Source organism: Conger conger, chromosome 9, assembly GCF_963514075.1.
Source record: "Conger conger chromosome 9, fConCon1.1, whole genome shotgun sequence".
NCBI classification, from domain to species: Eukaryota; Metazoa; Chordata; class Actinopteri; order Anguilliformes; family Congridae; genus Conger; species Conger conger.
Genome location: NC_083768.1, coordinates 39,420,710 through 39,438,634, shown reverse-complemented (window position 1 = coordinate 39,438,634; position 17,925 = coordinate 39,420,710). Strand labels below are relative to the sequence as shown.

The 17,925-nt window shown below is 42.7% G+C and overlaps 2 protein-coding genes across 5 annotated transcripts in view; one reads left to right on the top strand and one right to left on the bottom strand.

Annotated features, from left to right (window-relative positions):
* The window catches only part of trim55a (tripartite motif containing 55a), a 22,776-nt gene extending 5,209 nt beyond the window's left edge, over window positions 1-17,567 (top strand). Inside the window, exons 4-11 of one of the 4 annotated variants that reach the window (XM_061254081.1) lie at window positions 195-290; window positions 589-822; window positions 1,341-1,363; window positions 1,452-1,576; window positions 2,330-2,580; window positions 7,638-7,877; window positions 8,622-8,712; window positions 11,773-17,567. In XM_061254081.1, coding sequence (XP_061110065.1) covers window positions 195-290; window positions 589-822; window positions 1,341-1,363; window positions 1,452-1,576; window positions 2,330-2,580; window positions 7,638-7,877; window positions 8,622-8,712; window positions 11,773-11,783 — 1,071 coding nt within the window. In that variant the 3' untranslated portion in view covers window positions 11,784-17,567. The remainder of the gene's footprint in view (window positions 1-194; window positions 291-588; window positions 823-1,340; window positions 1,364-1,451; window positions 1,577-2,329; window positions 2,581-7,637; window positions 7,878-8,621; window positions 8,713-11,772) is intronic. The other 3 variants (XM_061254080.1, XM_061254079.1, XM_061254083.1) reach the window with 3 other exon arrangements.
* LOC133136519 (corticoliberin-like) lies at window positions 12,150-13,131 on the bottom strand. Its single transcript, XM_061254084.1, has one exon. It carries the CDS (start codon window positions 13,129-13,131, stop codon window positions 12,637-12,639), a length of 495 nt encoding a protein of 164 aa, XP_061110068.1. The 3' UTR covers window positions 12,150-12,636.
* Window positions 17,568-17,925: the final 358 nt, after the last annotated feature.

The window sequence follows — 17,925 nt, the reverse complement described above, 5'->3', positions numbered from 1 at the left end:
TAATTTGGTTGTCTTTGTATAATCAACACTCACAATGTCTATATGCATCTGTGTCTGTGTGTGCGATTGTGTGTGTGTGTATGTGTATGTGTATGTGTATGTGTATGTGTATGTGTATATGTGTGTGTGTGCATGTGTGCGTGTGTGTGTGTGTGTGTGTGTGTGTGTGTGTGTGCGTGCGCGTACGTGTGCAGGCGGAGCTCAGCGATGGGATAGCTATGCTTGTAGGAAACAATGACCGGATTCAGGGCATCATCAGTCAGATGGAGGAAACCTGCAGGATAATCGAGGTGAGGTTACAGGGAGGTCCCAGGACACCACACTCATCACTGTCAGCAGGGAACTTGGTCAGTCAGGAATGTCCAGATTTGGAGAAAAAGAAAAAAGGGACAGTGACATTGTGTTAAAAATGGGTGGCGCATTGAATGCATAGCCATTCTATCACTTAAAAGATGAATTGTGATGTGTAATGTCTGTCTAAAGGCAGGATATCAGCTTGTGCTTTGTTATATTTTCCATCACCATGGTCATACATCTGTGGTTACTTCAGTACTTCTAAAAAAAATATTCCCCCCACACCTCCCCCAGGAGAACGGGCGGAGGCAGAAGTCCCAGGTGTGCGAGAAGTTTGACCACCTGTACTCCATACTGGAGGACCGCAAGGCGGAGATGAACTCGAAGATCGGGGGCGAGCAGGACGAGAAGCTCACCTACATCCGTGGCCTGCAGAGGAAGTACGGCGATCACCTGGAGACCATGTCCAAGGTGGTGGAGGCAGGGATACAGAACATGGACGAGCCAGAAATGGCCATCTTCCTGCAGGTGATGCGACCCACCACCACCACCACTACTACATATGTGGAGAGTCCAGGGTTCAGAAAGTAAAACGTTTCTTCTACCCATGAACTCTAATTTCATGAATTAGTTCTACCTACTTGCTTGTGCTAATTGTGCCAAAGAATTGTGCTAATTAGGAAATCTGGGGGATTGGAACAAAATGCTGGGGAGGATTTTTACTTTCCGAACCTGGATTTTCCACCCCTGCACCAGACATGATATTTGGACCAGTAATAAAGTGACAGCATGATGAATGTGAATCTTCCAATTCATCCAGATCCAGGTTCAGAAAATAAAAGTCTTCCACAATTACCTGGATTTGCTATTAATTATTACAATTCTTCACCCTGGAGGTAGCGCTAATTAGTGAAACCAGTGGGCTGAAATCATGGGTAGACGAAATACAGGTACAAGACTTTAACTTTCTGACCCATGGACATTCTACCTCTGTTATGCAGTCTACAATTACCAAAGTTAATTTAACTCTTTTCTCTGTCTTACAGAATACAAAACCACTTCTACAACAGTAAGTAGATGCTTTGTTTGTGAAAACATCTTTCCCTGTGATGGTGGTTATCCACAATGACCTCTGACCTCTGTGTCCCTTCCGGCAGGATCGGACAGGTCTCCAACACGTCCCACCTGGACAAGGTGGAGCGAGGGTATGAGATCATGGAGCACTTCTCAGCCAACTTCAACAGAGAAGCAAAGGCTTTGCGCAACATTGACTTTGTCAAAGGTACAGTGGACCCCGTATAGCCTGTGTCTGGAACCTTGGTCCTGGAGAGCCGTATACAGTGTAAAGTAGCATATGAGAGTTGATTTTGCACTGAACATTGTGCTGTGCTCTACAGTGTCAGTAATCACTCTTCTGCCATGTTAGCAGTGACCAGTCCTTTTGTAAAGCCTTGTCAAATCTGTAGGCTTGTTTTATTGTGACCTTGTCCCACAAGTGTGCAGTATTCTTCAAACCTCATGCAACCAGCTGAACAGCAGCTGTAGCTTACAGTTTACAACTGGCATAGGCTGGCCAAAGCAGCTTACAAATGGTGCATTTTACGCTGGCGAGCATGCAACATTGTTTTCCTCCTGTGGCTTCACAGTCAGTGCCTCAGAGAGCACCTCATGTGCAGCTGGGACAGGCAGGTTCTGGTGCACAGGTCACCAGAGCAGAGGCGTTTTGTGCACCAAGGTTGCTCAAATCGTTACCCACTGAGCACTGTAGTGTCCTATTATGATCACCCTCAAACAGCAACTGAAATATGATTTATTGACGAAAAAACTCAACCATCTCTCTCTCTAATAAAAAAAATAATAATAATATATCAAATTTATTATACGCTTTTCATTGAATGAACAGTCCTAAGGTACTCTCTCACACACACACACAGACACATACACACACACACAAATATACATCAATACTAGATGGATTTTGTTCTTCTTGCTCGGACGAATGGGTCATTTTTTACATTTTAATTTTCATGCTCAGAAGAGGAGGAAGAGGATGAGGAAGAAGAAGAAGAGGAAGAAGAGGAAGGAGGAGCGGAAGCAACGCCATCCGTGGCGACCCGGGTGGAGTTGCCATTGCCGCTGACAGGATCACCCCCGGGGGCTAAACCGACGCCAAAGCAACCGCCACCCCCCCAGCAGCCCCCCCCACAACAGCCACCTGCTGCTGCCATGGCAACCACCACCAGCACTAGTTCCCCGCAGGCCCAGCCAGCCGACACCCCGGCACAGGTGAGAGTCTGACCTCCCCCCCCCCCCATCCCGCTTTGTACCCGACACTGCTGGGGGTGCCCCCGCCGGAGCCTACTCTCACTCCAGTGTGGACATGCTGGCTTCCCCTAATTTGTGGCCGTCGGGACCTCTCTGTGTGACCTGTGCCTGGAGGAACCCACTCATTAAATGTGTACACTGGAATTCTCATATCTCTTCCTGGTGTTTATTTGACCCCACCCAGTTTTTTTTTTTTTTTTTGAGCACTCACAACAACCTTTGTTATTAATCTTGTAAGCTGTGTCAGCCCTTCTCCTTATTTGGTATATTTACAGTAGTTACTGTATACATACAGTAAATGCATGCATACATATTCTGCCTAGTGATTTCCTTAGTGATAAAGTTGATTCCCAATAAAATATAAGCTACAATAATAGGCTTTTTGTGTAGTCTTCCTCGCAATTGGAGTATGCTCCAAGTAGTGCTCACGTCCAAGCTTTCACAAAGAACACACGGTGAATATGTCATGCTGTTTCCAAGGGAGCCTTTTTGTTTCAGACACAGCAAAATGTTCTATGTTAAATCAACTCTTGCAGAATACAAAGGTTTCCTTTTGGACTCATGTATTTGTTAGAGCTGAATTAACACTGGACATTTTACTGCGTACACATTTCAAGAAAACCACTGATTCTATATTGTATTGAGGCCTTGGCTCCACCCTGCCCTGTATATGAACTGTAGAATAAAATGAGAGTTATGCATGTAACGACAGTTCTATGAATTCCATATGACGCTTTAGCACTTTGGATTCTCATCTTACGCATGCACGGGTCAAGACCTTATTACGACAGCGGTGCCTGTGATGTGGATGATGTAAGGCAGCCCCACAAATACCAAAATTATCCACCTATCTGTTCTCACAGAAACTTTTTACAGTGATAAGGAACCCTGACGGTCATCCAGAATTCATAGAATCGTTTGTTACATGCGTAACTCTCATTCTATTTAATCCTCCTGTCCTTCAGAGAGACGGTGCTTTAGCATAACTCAATCCAACATAGTCACAAGGAAACTTATTCTTCTTATGACTGCAAAGGTTTTGGTAACACGACCAAACCACATGGTGAGCAGCTACGTTAACCCTATAGAAGCAGGCAAAAAGGTACATGGCGAAGACCAGGTAGCTGCCGCGTAAATCTCATCCAGTGGTATGTCATTCAAGGCAGCCCAGGATGTAGAAACACTCCAGGTGGAATAGCAGGTAATTTTGTAGGCATGTGCAATCAACTCAATAATCCTTTTGGACAGCCTCTGCTTTGACAGGGCTCTGCCGTTGCTGTGACCATCATAGCAGACAAAAAGGTTGTCAGACCTATGAAGGTTGGCAGTTGCCCCGATGTACAGCTTCAGTGCATGCACTGGACACAGTTGCTCTCGCATTCCAACCCCTTTTCTATCCTGAGCTTTGATTTGCTTCTGATTCATGTGAAAAGGAGACAAACATTTGGGAAGAAAGGTGGCTGGGAGCCACTAGAAGTAGTCTGTGGATGCTTTGTCAGACCCTGTCAAAGGGTTAGAAGAAGCAAGGGGATCGAAGACAATGCATACAGAAGGTTGTCTGGCCATGCATGGGCTAGAGCATCCTGACTGAGCGGCCTGGATGACTCCCCACAGGGGGCAATGTGTCGTCCTCTCTGAGGCAAACAAATCCGCATAGGCCTTGCTGTATCTGCACCAGATCTATACCATCACCTCTGGGTGGAGTCTCCATTCCCCTGGGGAAGGCGTCTGATTGAGAACACCAGGACTGAGGCCCAAAATATGATGAAGGGCAGTTGCTGCATCACCCACAAAGCACCTGGTTCCCCCTATGTGATTGACCCAATTAAGAGCGGAGTACTGTTAGTAATTAAGTACTGTCTGTCGGCACAAGACGATGCTTGCCCTCCAGGACTAGCAAGAAGTGTCTTAGCGCCGTGTACACTGCCCTGAGTTCCAACACATTTATGTGTTCTGCATCTTGTTGTCTGCAGCACAGCCCTCTGGCTGCCTTGTGTCACCAGACTGCTCTCCATCCCAAAAGGGGAAGCATCTGTGTGCCCCAGTTCCTGAAGGAATGGAATCATCCCCAAGGGAAAGGACTGGCTCAATATATGCACCCGTCTAATCTGATCCCTATGTTTTTGTGCCTCTGGGGGTTCAAGTGTACATGGGATGCAAGGAGAGAAGGCCCAGTAGTATTACTGCTGATGCTGCAGTCTGCATACGGCTTAACAACTTGTTCCTTCCATCCTTGGGACAAGGAAGCTCTCAAGCTGAGAGTTCAGTGTCCTCCCCAGGAAGACAACTTGTTGACACGGTGTGAGAACTCGTAATACATTGTCAGGCCCAACTGGGTTCCATGAGCCTGGGATTTCTGTATCCTGCACTGCTCATTCTCTTTCGGGGACAATCAGCCGGACACCCACATGCGGCTGGAATGCTGCTGATCTGGCTTGCAATGGTGTGATGGCTGCTACCATGCCCCTGGTGACAATACAAGGGTCCAAGGAAGGCTAAATGGAAGAACTTGAGTTGATACTTTGGGCCCATGAAGGCAACGCAGAAACATTTGGTGATGAATGGCAATTGCAATATTAAAACATGCATCCTCTAGCGCCATGGATGTCTACCAGTCTCCCTGCATGACACTCTGTGAGCAGAATATCAAATAGAATTTTAGAAATGTCCAAGCCCCTCAAGCCCCCAAGCCCCTCAGATCAAGAAGAGCCTCGCTCTATGGCATCTACTGAACATACCATTCAGATCCTTCTCCCGGATGTAACTCCATGGGTGAGGGTCCAAGACTTAATGGAATTGTTGACCACAGACCTTGGTATCCATCGCATCTTGGAGGATGGGGTTCCGAATTGTGGATGGTACCCCTGGTGCAGTGTAACCACCACCCTGCGGTCTGTGGTTTGAGATGCCCAGTAACTCAAGTGATCCTGGGAGAACCATCCGACAGCCACCCGCATGGCATCAGGACTTACCCCCATGGCTTTTGCAGCCTGAGGAGGGCAGAGCCTATCAGAGACCCCTTTATCTTCCAGCCCTGCCAGCTTAGCTGAATGAGACAGAATACTGCAGTTCATGCATGGTGTGTCAAACAATACCAAGGGCACCGATAACGGCTATCCGCTGCATGCAGAGGAGCCATGCCCATGGTACGACAGTAGGAGTCTGCAGTAGTGCCACAGAGGTAAAACTACAAATTTACCATGTCAAAAAAAGAAAGTATCTGCACCATACTGCTAGCTGACTAATCAGTTGGAACACTTACCTTTAGGTGGCAACAGCTACAGAACTGCAGCTGGTTCACAGCAGATTTATTTTATTTGATATGGACACTGAAATAACATTGAAACTGTAACATAATTATGCACAATCACTAGTTTGTAGAGAAACCGTAATTTACAATACCTGTCCACAGGAGACAGAAACAAAGAAGCAAATATACAGACAAAAAAAAAACAAGAAGGGAGGGAAAAGAAAAGGTGGGGGAAAAAATAATTGTCCATACAGGGGTTTATTTGTTCTTTCTCTTTTAGCCATAATTTAACTCCTCTGTTAAAAACATTTAAATTGTGTGGTTAGCCTGTGGGTAGGCAGTTCCATAGTTTTGCGCCTTTAAAAGAAAAGACTGATTGACCAAATTAGGTTTTGCACATTGAAACAAGAGTCAGCGTTTGCTGAGGCCCATGTGCTGACTCTACTAAAGCTCTGATGTCTAGTAACAAATGGAATTAACTGTTTGGATCTGAGTCACAAGCACACTGCTCTAGACTAGAATCTGGTGCCATGGGCTATTGCCAATAAGGCAAAATAAACTGTGCTTGACAATCCATAGATAGAATGCTGGAAAGAAAAGCTTATCGCAGCCTCTGGGGGACAAAATATCTGTAGATCCAACCTAGGTTACGAGGCTAGCAACGAATCAGCTACTGTACCAGTAAGAAAGGTTTGGCCTGGTTACCATTCTCTGCAATTTGCGAGAAGATATCAGGAACAGATGGGCAGATGACGTGGGCACTCATGGAGGCTGCCTTATATCATCCGCATTGCAGGTGACTCGACCTGCGAGTATATGAGATGGAGAGAATCCAAAGGGCTAAAGCACGGTTTCTCTGGCGGTCAGAAGGAATTAAATAAAACCCTTGCTTCATACATTCACGTGTCTCAGGGTTCTCTCTTTGGCAGCACTCCACAGAGATTACTGTTAGAACAGCCAGGCTGTGCATTGTGTTCCGAAATGACACTAGAAATTACACTAATAGTGGGTTATTGCAGGACCAGCTGGGTGATGGGGATGGGAGTGGGGGTGGGGGTTGGTGGGCAGACACCTGCAGGCTGTCAGACTGCTTGGACGCTGCATGGGTCCTGCCGGGCAGGGTGAGGGGGTGGGGGAGGCTGTTTCATTGCCGTGATTAAACGGCACTGCTTCACGTCATCAGCACTGGGTGTCATCTGCATGTGAGTTTGCTAACGTGAACGAGCACAAAGTTCATCGCTGTGTGGCCTGGATATACAATTCAAATAAATGAAAAAATAAACATGTGCAGCCAAATTGCGTGAGCGGTTCTTAGGAGGCTGGGCCAGTGAATTGTCAGTGTGCTGTGGTTTGTCACATTCACAAGGTTTTTTCTAGTGGAATGCAGTGCTGGAGGGCCCGCCAACAACGGCCAAACAAAGAAATGGAAAGGCTTGAGTTGTTTGTGTTCACATTTTGCTCAGGCATACATTCCTCATAGCCATTCCTCAGTGCCACGCCTCATTCTCCATTCCTGCATGGCTGCCACATCGCTTCAGGAGCGGAGCACTCGAGCTTGATCATGAAGCCGCCCAGCAAAAGAGAGAGAGCGCAACCTCCTCTGCCTCTGCTTCCTGCCTGAGGTGCACCCCCCCGAACCTCAGAGTCTTCATTAGTCCTGTCCCCCACCTCTGTGAGGGGTTCTGAGCAGAGGGCGTGGCCACAGAGCGCTGGTACTGAAGCCCCGCCTCTGTTGTCTCTGTGTCCTCTTGCGTGTGCTGTTGTTAAGGGGCTTGCCAAGCCGCCCGACACTCAGGAGTTTGTGAGAGGCCCTGCGGACCCCTCCCTGTATCCCAGCTGGTATAGGCTCCCAGCGGGGCAGGCAGCTATCCCGCCAGCGCAGGCTGGGGACGGCGCGGCCCCAGGGCAGACACCGGCTCTAAAGGAGGGGGTCGGGCAGAAGGCGACAGATACCAGGGCCCCAGACGCAGCCAAAAGGGAGCCTAGCTCCTCGACGCCGTCCTCTCAGGTCAGTGACCCCGTTTTGGCCTTGTTCAGGGAGAGCGTTTCACAACCGCAACAGGCACGTCGCCAGGGAAACGTAAACCAAAGTTATTTTCATCCATTGACCAGAATTTTTTTTTAGGAATAAGCAATAATGTACCTGTTTAGCTAGATAGGGTCAACTGCACAAACAACATTCAGTACTACTCTATTCAAAACATTAAACAGCTGTTATCTGTAAATGAGATGAAGAGACTTGACAGGCACTGGGCAGACTTTCCCTCTTGACCTTTGACCTCACAGCACATGACTATGTGTACAGGAGCTGCTCTTAGAGAGCATGTGTCATATCACAGCGTGACACACTCACTTGTGTTACCTAATATGTTTATTTTTTTCCTTCTTGGAATAATCTACTCACATTTGTGCTAGGAACAAACTCAATTTTAAATGTTTCAGTTTAAACAGGCAAAACCTTAAATGATCTGCAGCTAAAATAATAGATGTGAGCATATCGCTCCCTTTGGATTGCAAGCATTTGGAAGTGTCTAATAATTAAGTAAACTAATAACCCATTTCTAAATGTGAAATAACAGCTCAGCCATGACTAACGTAGCAGTTTTAGCTCATGCTACCCTGTGATCATTAGAGCACATATGGGTTTTACTACTGTTACAGTAATGTGGTCTGTTGTCAGACCACTGGTAAAAACATTAACAGCTTTAGTCTTGTTAACTTATTTACGTGTTTGTTGTTTTTTTTTTCGCAGGAATTAGCTTTGTGCCTGACAGTTCTGGCTTTGTTTATTATACTGCATCAGCTTTGGAGTCTGGTACAGACTGCGATTTTAACAGTTTTGGGTAGGATTATTATTTATTTTATTTTCTGCATTGACTAATTGATCAGAAATGTAGTTTCCCTGTGTTCTTTTGACAACGGAAAGAGAGTCAAGAAAGGAGGCCAAGCACTTCAGCTTACAGAATAACCCTGTGATCCCAGCCCTATTAATAGGTCATTCTCAGAGATACTGGCATGCTGTGAAACTACAATTCTGTGCCAAGGCATTGTATATGTACTGACTTAAATTCAGTAAAATACATGCCTGTTTTAATCTTGGGTGCTCTGCTGGATAGCAAAGTGGCTTCAGTGACACTGGTGTAACATTAATCATGTGAATGTGTCAGTATGTGAGCTGTTTGCAGTCATCTTTAATCATGATTTACTCATTTCAATATAGAAAACGTATGGCCATTTGTCGTATGGGTAAACAAACATGTAGTTTATGCATGTGTCACTTTACTGAAGAGAAATGTTTTTTAAACATTTATTATTACTCTTATTATTTTTTTGGGAGAGGCTCTGGCCAACAGCAATGTACAAAGGCATAATGGAAAAACCGATATAGTAAATGTTGTAAGACCTGTGAGAATGTAGGCAGTAAATCAGAAAATATCAATCTAAAAACCAGTGCAGTGATCTACAGTATACAGCCAAAGTGTCTACGTGTGTGCATAATGAGTTAGTTGGTTTTGTTTAAATACAGTCAATTCAGGAATTTAACTGAAATTTCAGATTGTGAATACATAATAAAGTTCTGTGGAGATTGCTCAATTGATGAGTATAATTTCAGTTTATTGCCAGAGTTTAACTAAATTTGACCTCAACTCTGATGCACAAGTATTAAAAAAAGAAATAAAACATTTTTTTCTGTCTAAAAAGCTTATGTATGATGTCAAGGGGTCCTGTCAATGTAAGAATTTGGACATCTGTCTTAAAGAATCATTATCACTTTTTGAAACGGCACAGTCCTCCGACAGAAATGGTAAACATGCTGTTTACACAGCTGTGTAGGCAGCTGATTGGTTGAGCTGAAATTGTGAGATCATAAGGGCTTGTTGCGTAATCCACAGCAGGTCGGTGATGTGTGCACATCTTTAGACATAGTGGCATGGAAAGTCCCTGCACATGATTGAGTCAAACAGGGTCTTGGAAGCAAGGTGTGATTTCTGTTCGGACACAGGGTAGCTCTATCCTCTGTTTACTGCAGTGCCTCGTGTTGTAATGCAAAGGTTTTGTAATCATTGCAGGATACTTCACTTTGTTTATGTTTTCCAAGCTGTAAACTTTATTTGAGATGTGCCCACTCCTCTAGCCAATCAGAGTGTAGACAGTGCTTGGATTGCTTAACATACCATTGGTGGGTTGATTATTGGTTGGAGTCTTCGCAGAAAACGTTAATCAAACAAAGCTTTAAACACTTCTTCCTTGTGTTATACCAAGGTGAAGCTCTGCCAATGGTGGCAACTTCTTTACACAGTAAAATGTTCAGTGTCAAATCAACTTTTACAGAGTACATAGGGTCACTATTGGACTAATGTGTACTCTATTAGAGTTTAATTAATACTGGATATTTTACTGTGCAGTTGCCGGTTTCCCAGAACTACTTGTTTTGGCACTGGGTGTCTTGTTTTGAAACTGACTCTAAAATTTGAAATATTGCACTTTATATTATTTTATATAGTTTTTTGCATATATTACACATTTTGTACATCACATTCTTACATGACTGTCAGACATGTGGCAGCAGGTTGAAACCATACTTCACTGTCTGGGAGCACCAGAGGTATAGTCAAGTTTCTGCATCATTAACACGTTTGTGCTCCTGAGCTGTGCTGTGCTGCCCAAGGCATTGAAATGAACCTGCTCTAATAGCAGTTTATTGTCTTTGTTTAGCTTTAAACCAATCCATTTTGATCCTCACAGAGGGAAGTTGTGTAACATTTAAACAGCCTATACTAGTGTAATATAGTCAAATGTATTTATTCAGGAAGAAATTGAATTACAGTAGGGTTAAACAATATGTATGATTGTGATGATTGCATTTCTTTAATATCGTCAATACACATTGGCCAGGTGCTGTGGTTTGCATGCAACAGATTTCTGGGAGGTTTGAAATAATGAAGTTTTAATGAAACCACATTTTAATCTTTAATCTTCATTTCATAAACCCATCTCATCTCAGGGTACTTGACAGTGAATGGGGGAAATTCAACTCAACCACCACTATTTTTAGCACCCACTTGGATGATGCTATTTTGAAGGAAAAGACTCATCCCCACATTGGCTGAGTTATAGAAGAAGAAATTATAAAGCCAGGAGTGATATGATGACCGGGGTGTGAGAGCCAGGCAGGGAATTTTTCCAGGACACAGTGGAATCCTCATGATTGTGATATGGCAAATTTTATCTTTAACAACCACAAAGCGTCAGGACTGTGGCGTAATGAGTCATCCAAAAGACTGAATCCCCAGAAGAACAGTCACGTTATGCTGCCCTGGGGTTTAAGCTGACTAGAGGGAAGACTGTCCCCTACTGGCTAACCAACACAGTTCACCTTGATCTTTTGCCAAAAGGTCTTCCATTCTAGTAGCAACTAATCAACCCCAATCCTGCCAGTTTACAGGAGCAGGGCACATGATAGTATGGCTGCCTGTTGCAGTTAATTAGAAGGCCACTTTCTTATCTGCTAACCCTGCACTGTGCACAGTGAACCGCATGGGGGAAAAGAATCATTGTGCTGACTAACTTGATGACTTTGTGCAGCAGTGAAGGATTTTTGCACGGGGGTGTCATCTTGTTTGTATTATGTCACTTCCAAGTTTTACCTGTTTAAACTGTCACCACTCTATGATGTAGGCTATGTTGCACACAGTTTTGCATTGGGCTAAATTGTGTGCCATTCCTCTATTCTCACAGTTATATATATGTATGGGGAAATGTATTCTCAGGCTAATGAAGATAAAATAATGGTAACCAGTATTAAGTGTCAACTGTTTGGTATTATGTGATTTCTGTCATTACTGTGTATTTTTCTTAGAAGCGCTAAAATATCATGCATATTTTTTGTTGTTGTTTTTTAGGGGTCTTCTGATACAGCTGCAGGTGGTCAGGGAGACAACAACCAAAACCCTGAGGACAAAGGTGGAGAGGGGCCTCGCCATGTGTTCTCCTTCTCTTGGCTAAACTCTCTGAAATAGCGCGCCCCCTCTCGCCTCCAGATACTAAATATAGCCTACCTGTGTCTGGCTCATAAACGATTAGAGCCGAAACCGAACTCCGCCGAGGGTACCCTCCCCGTTTTCTTTATGCACAGTCACGCAGCAGAGACTGTTTTTTGATTACATTTAGTTTATGTCACTTTTACACTTTGATCTAACGTGAACACTTGTTTTGAAGGCACGTCTGCACGTACGTAAAAAACTTGGCACGCAAAAACATACGCAGCAAAGTGCAAACAGAACTTGAAAGACTTTTATTCAAAAATATATAAATATTAGACATTATCTTACACAACAGAAATGATTGGTTGCTCATAATGTGTTTATTGTCAAAATCAAGTTAATATATTACAATGAGACTGAATTTCTGAGAAACCTTTGATTTCTGATTGGCCCAGGGCTTCCCGAAATCGTTGAACTTCGAAACAATCAAGGTAGATCGATGTTTTCAAGGAAAACAAAAATTGGATGTGTAGAAGCTCTCTTCGAGTAGCATTTTTATAAGTTATACAAGTTCAAATTACATTTCCTTTGTTTTATGATACAGTCGGATTACTATCAAACCAGTTGCAAGTCTGTTTCTTCATTTCAGGTTAAAGCTATAAAAATAAATATAAAAATAAATAAACTGATGGACAAATAATGCAAAAAAAGAGGCGTGGTATAGAATACTGTGTGTTTTGTGCAAAATGTTAAAATATCCTTTGGCAGATGGATTTGTTCCATTTATTTGCCGAAGATGTCCATCATTTTTCGGTTGCTATGTGCTTGTTGAGCTAACTGTTCAGCTCGAGCCATTTCTAGTACTTCTCGAAGTAAATGGAACGTCAGGTCCAGTGAAATTGGGGGGTCGTCGGTCCGCTTTCCTCTTTCCATCGAGTCCTCGAGCTGGTCAGCATTGCTGCTCACGAACCGTCGGATGTTGCCAACTTTTCCTCGCAACAGACGTTGGGTGAGCTGTAGCTGCAGCGCCCTTTTGACATCTGTCGAGGACGCGTCTGGGGGCATGAACACTTGGGGGTTCTGGTTCGCGCTGCCGAGCCGAAAGAAGTACTCCTCTCCTAGTCGCAAAAGAATGGGAAGAGATTGCTTCTGTAGATCAGACTGTGGATCTGAAGAAGCTACCTGAACAATGCCGGAGTTTTCGATAGGTCTACATTCGTAACGAGGTAGGACGGTAACGAGCAGTACGACGGTGAAGACCAGGAATGCTAGCTTCATGTCTGATCGCCTGGAATCGAGAAGAGACCATTTATTATATAGATATGCTCTCGCTTTCTTGAAATAGTTTGATATTAGTTTAAATGCTTCGTTTTTTTTTTCCGATGAAGACTAGGCGGGGATAAGTTATTCAGTAAGTTAGCCAAGACATCAGTAAAGACCATTCAATTAATGTTTGCAATGCACTAAGTTTCAATTTTATAACGTTTGCATTTTACTGTTTTGGTTAGTACTTGACTAATAATAAATGTGCAAAATAACTTTGAATAAAATCGTGTTTCAACGTGTCTGTTTTGTAGGGAGAAAAAATAATTATCACGATTAATTTATTTTAAACATTAAAATCCAGGAGTGGTAATATGGTGAGCAATATATCTCAATCCAAAATGATTAGTGTAATTCAAATATCAGGCGAGTGCCTGGTGATCGCATTAAGATGCCTATTAAACAAATATGAACTTAATTTAGTTTTACTCAATTTACAATGTAAGCCAAATAAGCATGCAATTCAGAATGTATCTGCACTTCTACAGAAGAAAGAGACATTATGTATCAAAACCACAAATTGCAAACATAAGTTAAAATCCCCATACCTGAGTGACACCGCTACAAGTAGTGTTTTCCTAGAAGGAGGTTTAAATTCGACGAGTTGATTTCCTATTTCGGCTTTGTGTGCAGTCCCTCAAGAACCCTGGGAGAGGATGTCTAAAAGACTGGACGGCTACTGGACTTTTATAGCCTGGACCTGACAGAATTGGCAGTCACTCGGCTCATTGTTTGCGTATGCGCACATTAACTCAACGCGCACCTGCACGGTCAGGGAAATCTATCGCCTACTCTGTAGAATAGTTCAGACGGGATGCGTCATCAATGTAGTTTGCCCTTGCTAAATGCCAGTTATATCAAAGGGTCAGATATGTTGTAATCTCCACACAAGGTTGCCTACCCATCGTCCAAATACTTTAACATGGTTTGTGCACAAACATTGGTTATTTTAAATGTGGTGTTTGTTTGCATAATTGTTGCCACCGCCAGCTGCTTTTAAACAGTTAATTCCGCATTAATATTAATGTGTCATTGGGCTCATGCATGTTTGGAGGACCTTTCGACGCCCAGTTCACTTGCTTCTAAAGCAACTTTTGGTGGACCACCACTGACCAAATATTTATTCGTTCCATTTGGCTGTATATAGGGACAGTGCATCGACAATTTACGAGCAGTACATCAACGAAGAAAGTAATTTAAATGTGTCACTTGCGGAGCTAGGAGTGATCTGTTTCACACTGCAGGCGCGTAAGGTAGTACCACAAATAGAGATCCCACTAGGACACAATAACATCTCAATGCATTTGCCTTTATCCCCACTGTCGCTCCCTAAACGCTGCCAAGAATTCCTATTTACGGGTGTATACGATCAATGAAAAATTATTATCCGTGGTGCAGTCCAGAGGAATTGGAATTGCACACTATTCTAGCTGAAAGCGTTTAAAGAAGAATGTCGGCGCATCAAGGCTCTACACTGACAGTTTTTACAAGGACTCTTAATGAGAACAATTTAGGAGTACACTAATGTATCCCAATTAGTGTATTCCAAATTATGTTCCAGTTAAGCACACATCAAATTTCACGAGCAAATGCTCCTGGAATGGGAGTACAGTGCCTTGCGCAGTCGCTTGGAGAGCCCAGAGTTCAATAAGCAATGCCGAAAGAAGGTCTAAAATGGGCGGGAAATGTCTGCATAATGTAAATTATTTTAACGAAAAGCACAAACGTGCAAACATTAATTATTGAGCGTGGACAAGAATGTATATGGGTTGACGTGACCAGTCGTCCGCGCCTCAAAACGCAGAACTTCACAACGGTCGACTAATCACAGAATAGGTCCACTGCTCCTCCTGCGTGTGGCTCTAAAACTTTCCCAGTGTATTATGACGTACATTTTCCATTTAAAACTAGCTCAAACGGTCGCAACTGCAGGGTGGAAACCAGTAAGAACTTCGTCAAGTAACGTTATCTTAAATGTCTCAATATCTTTGGTCTGGCGAACATTGCACTCGAAACGTGTTTTAATCCTCTCACAACCAGGTCCACCAAGCAAATATAAATTATATCGCTTGGTAGGTTTTGATATTGTTACCAAGTGGTTACACAGGGTCGTGTGGCTTTAAAAACACTCCACATTATATTACAATGACTTACATTGATGTTCTCTGCTAAGCTTTTTGTACGTCTCGGATATACAAACTTGCGATATCGCCACATTTACGCAACTAGCATTTTTTTAAGTTGGCCTACCCTACCACAACAAATATATACCCTACCTGTAATACTATTACCCCAACAGGAAATCCAAAAATAAAGAGGATAGTTAGGCCTAACGAGGGAAAGGCACCGCCATAGTGCACTCTGAATACGTGGGCACGTGACCGGAAAGTGCAGGCCATCAATTCAGTAATTGTTGTCCATTCCACCTGTTACAACAGACTACTACACACGATTGTAGTTCCTACTAGTAATGCCCATCCAACCACCTTTACATGAATTTATTAATTCATTATTATTGGCGTCATGGGCTGTTGTGCACACATGTTTTCAGTAGGCTATAGGAATCGTCTTGCTGTCGCAATTAACCCAGTTTGACACTTCGCTGCCATGAATAGTGAATTAAAATTAGCAAGTGTCGTATAAGCATGTTTAATATTCACAACAGATTCAAGCACACCAAGCTTCAGAAGACATAGTTAATCAATTTGAACCTCTAGAATGCAGCCGATCTCTGGCCATCCCCCATTAGCTATGCTGATTGCATGTCCAGAGTTGCATGCTAACTTTTTGTTTACCATTTTAACAAGCATCGAATTAATTTTGGTAAGTATAAGAACTCTGTGCGAACAGGGCACACCTGTCTGGAAAAGGAACATCCTGACCGCGCGTGGTGGGACATGACAGTAGACACCAATGACCTTTTCCCGATTCAAAACATTTGGAGCGAATTATCAACATTTCCCAAGGACATGCAGACGCATCACTGTGCATTAAAACATATTAAATGTGTTGGACAGCGTAAACTTGAAAGGGAGAGAATATAAAGTCATTTGTTGTGTTCTTTATTTGCATTTTTACCTGTACATGTAATATTGTTTATTGCAGTATGAAAAGTAACGGCTCAATGCGAACTTGAGGCATGACGCACTTGCGAAAGCAGCTTTATCAAGTAGGCTAACAGACTTAATAAAGCGACGGGGTTCCTACGTATTAGCTGACCATAATAACTGGTGTAAATTCCGTGTTAAAACGGACAAAATAAAAGATTGCATGTACAGGTTTGTGCCACTTATGAGCAACAGTAAAGTAGCATATGTTAGAAGTAAAGTGATATGGCCATGCATGCATTTTATTGCTTAATTATCTTTAAATTTCTGAGTGCGGAATGGTTGACATGAGACATTGAGAGGGAGGTGTTAGAGGAAGCGGCGGCACACAGACCTTGTAGGAAGAGGCGCAGCTACAGCTTCCTTGTTTTTACCTTCCTATTTGGCAAGTTACCTATATTGATTTTACTGATTTAATTTATTTTCACACACAGCATATACTACATAACCTATTGTGCCCACAGCTCAAAGAATGGGTACACATTGTACAAACAGTTGTGATGTTTTGCAGGTATATTGATTGGAGCTGAAGTGTTTAGTTAATTAATTTTAAGTTAAACTATCAACTTTTGTAGTGCTTCTAGAGTTAAGCTCCTTTCAACACCTCTGTGGGACAGTTTGTATATTTGTATACTGAAATCAGGTATGCACTGCTAGTATCCTTTGCCCAGCATTTTGTGCTGTTCGACAGGTGAGTCTTTTGTGTGTGAGTGTGGAATGGGGACTTATCTGTCATGCTCAAAGTGGATAAGACCGATGTCCCACACATGCAAGGCCATTTCATGTTTATTCATATTTCATAGGCGAATTTCTCCAAAGTATGTATGAAACACATCTAATGCTGTTCGCTGCTTGACTTGCTGCTAGCATTTACTATTGATTCATTATGTGTTGATACTTTATAGTCTACATTATATTTATAAAATAGGCAGAGTAAACATGTAAATCTGTTTAGACCAATCTAGATAGATCTGTTTGATAAATAATGCTTCTGATATATAAAAATCACAAGTCTTGGAGGTCATTCTATGAAGAATCCTTCTATGCTAACTGCTATGTAAGTCCTTTTAGAAATACATTTTATTTTATATTTCCATGCAAGAGACGTGAGATTTGACCTGTACTTATTAGCTTGGTGTGCAGCTGTTCAACTTGAAAAATATTGAAGCTAGAAACTTTTGTGATAAATGTATATCCTGTATATTTAAGTCAATTTAAGCTTTTAAACACCACAATTTCTATGATTATAATGTCATTTTATCTCAGAGGATTTTTTTTACAGTGGTTGTACAAGTTGCTGACAGTTCAAAGTAGCCAAGAAATAAACATTTTCATGAATGTTTGCTTAGACTTGTCTACTTGCTTCCATTGCTATTGTATTCTTTAATTAGCAATAAGTATTTGTCATGGGTTAACAGAAGGTCATATATGGTTTAAATGGCATTTATCTTTCCCTTACCAGATCCTTTTATCTTATAAATGCAAATTCTGGTTAATTCCTTTGATAATCATAAGTGGAATGATTATGCTTGAAGCTAGACATGAATATGCATGATATGTAACCTGTCAAATTCAGTATGTTGATGTAATCATCCATCCATCCATTATCTTAACCCGCTTATCCTGAACAGGGTCGCAGGAG

Bases quoted from the DNA above. Each gene is read 5' to 3' on its own strand.
- LOC133136519 (XM_061254084.1), bottom strand. From the start codon at position 13,131: ATGAAGCTAGCATTCCTGGTCTTCACCGTCGTACTGCTCGTTACCGTC.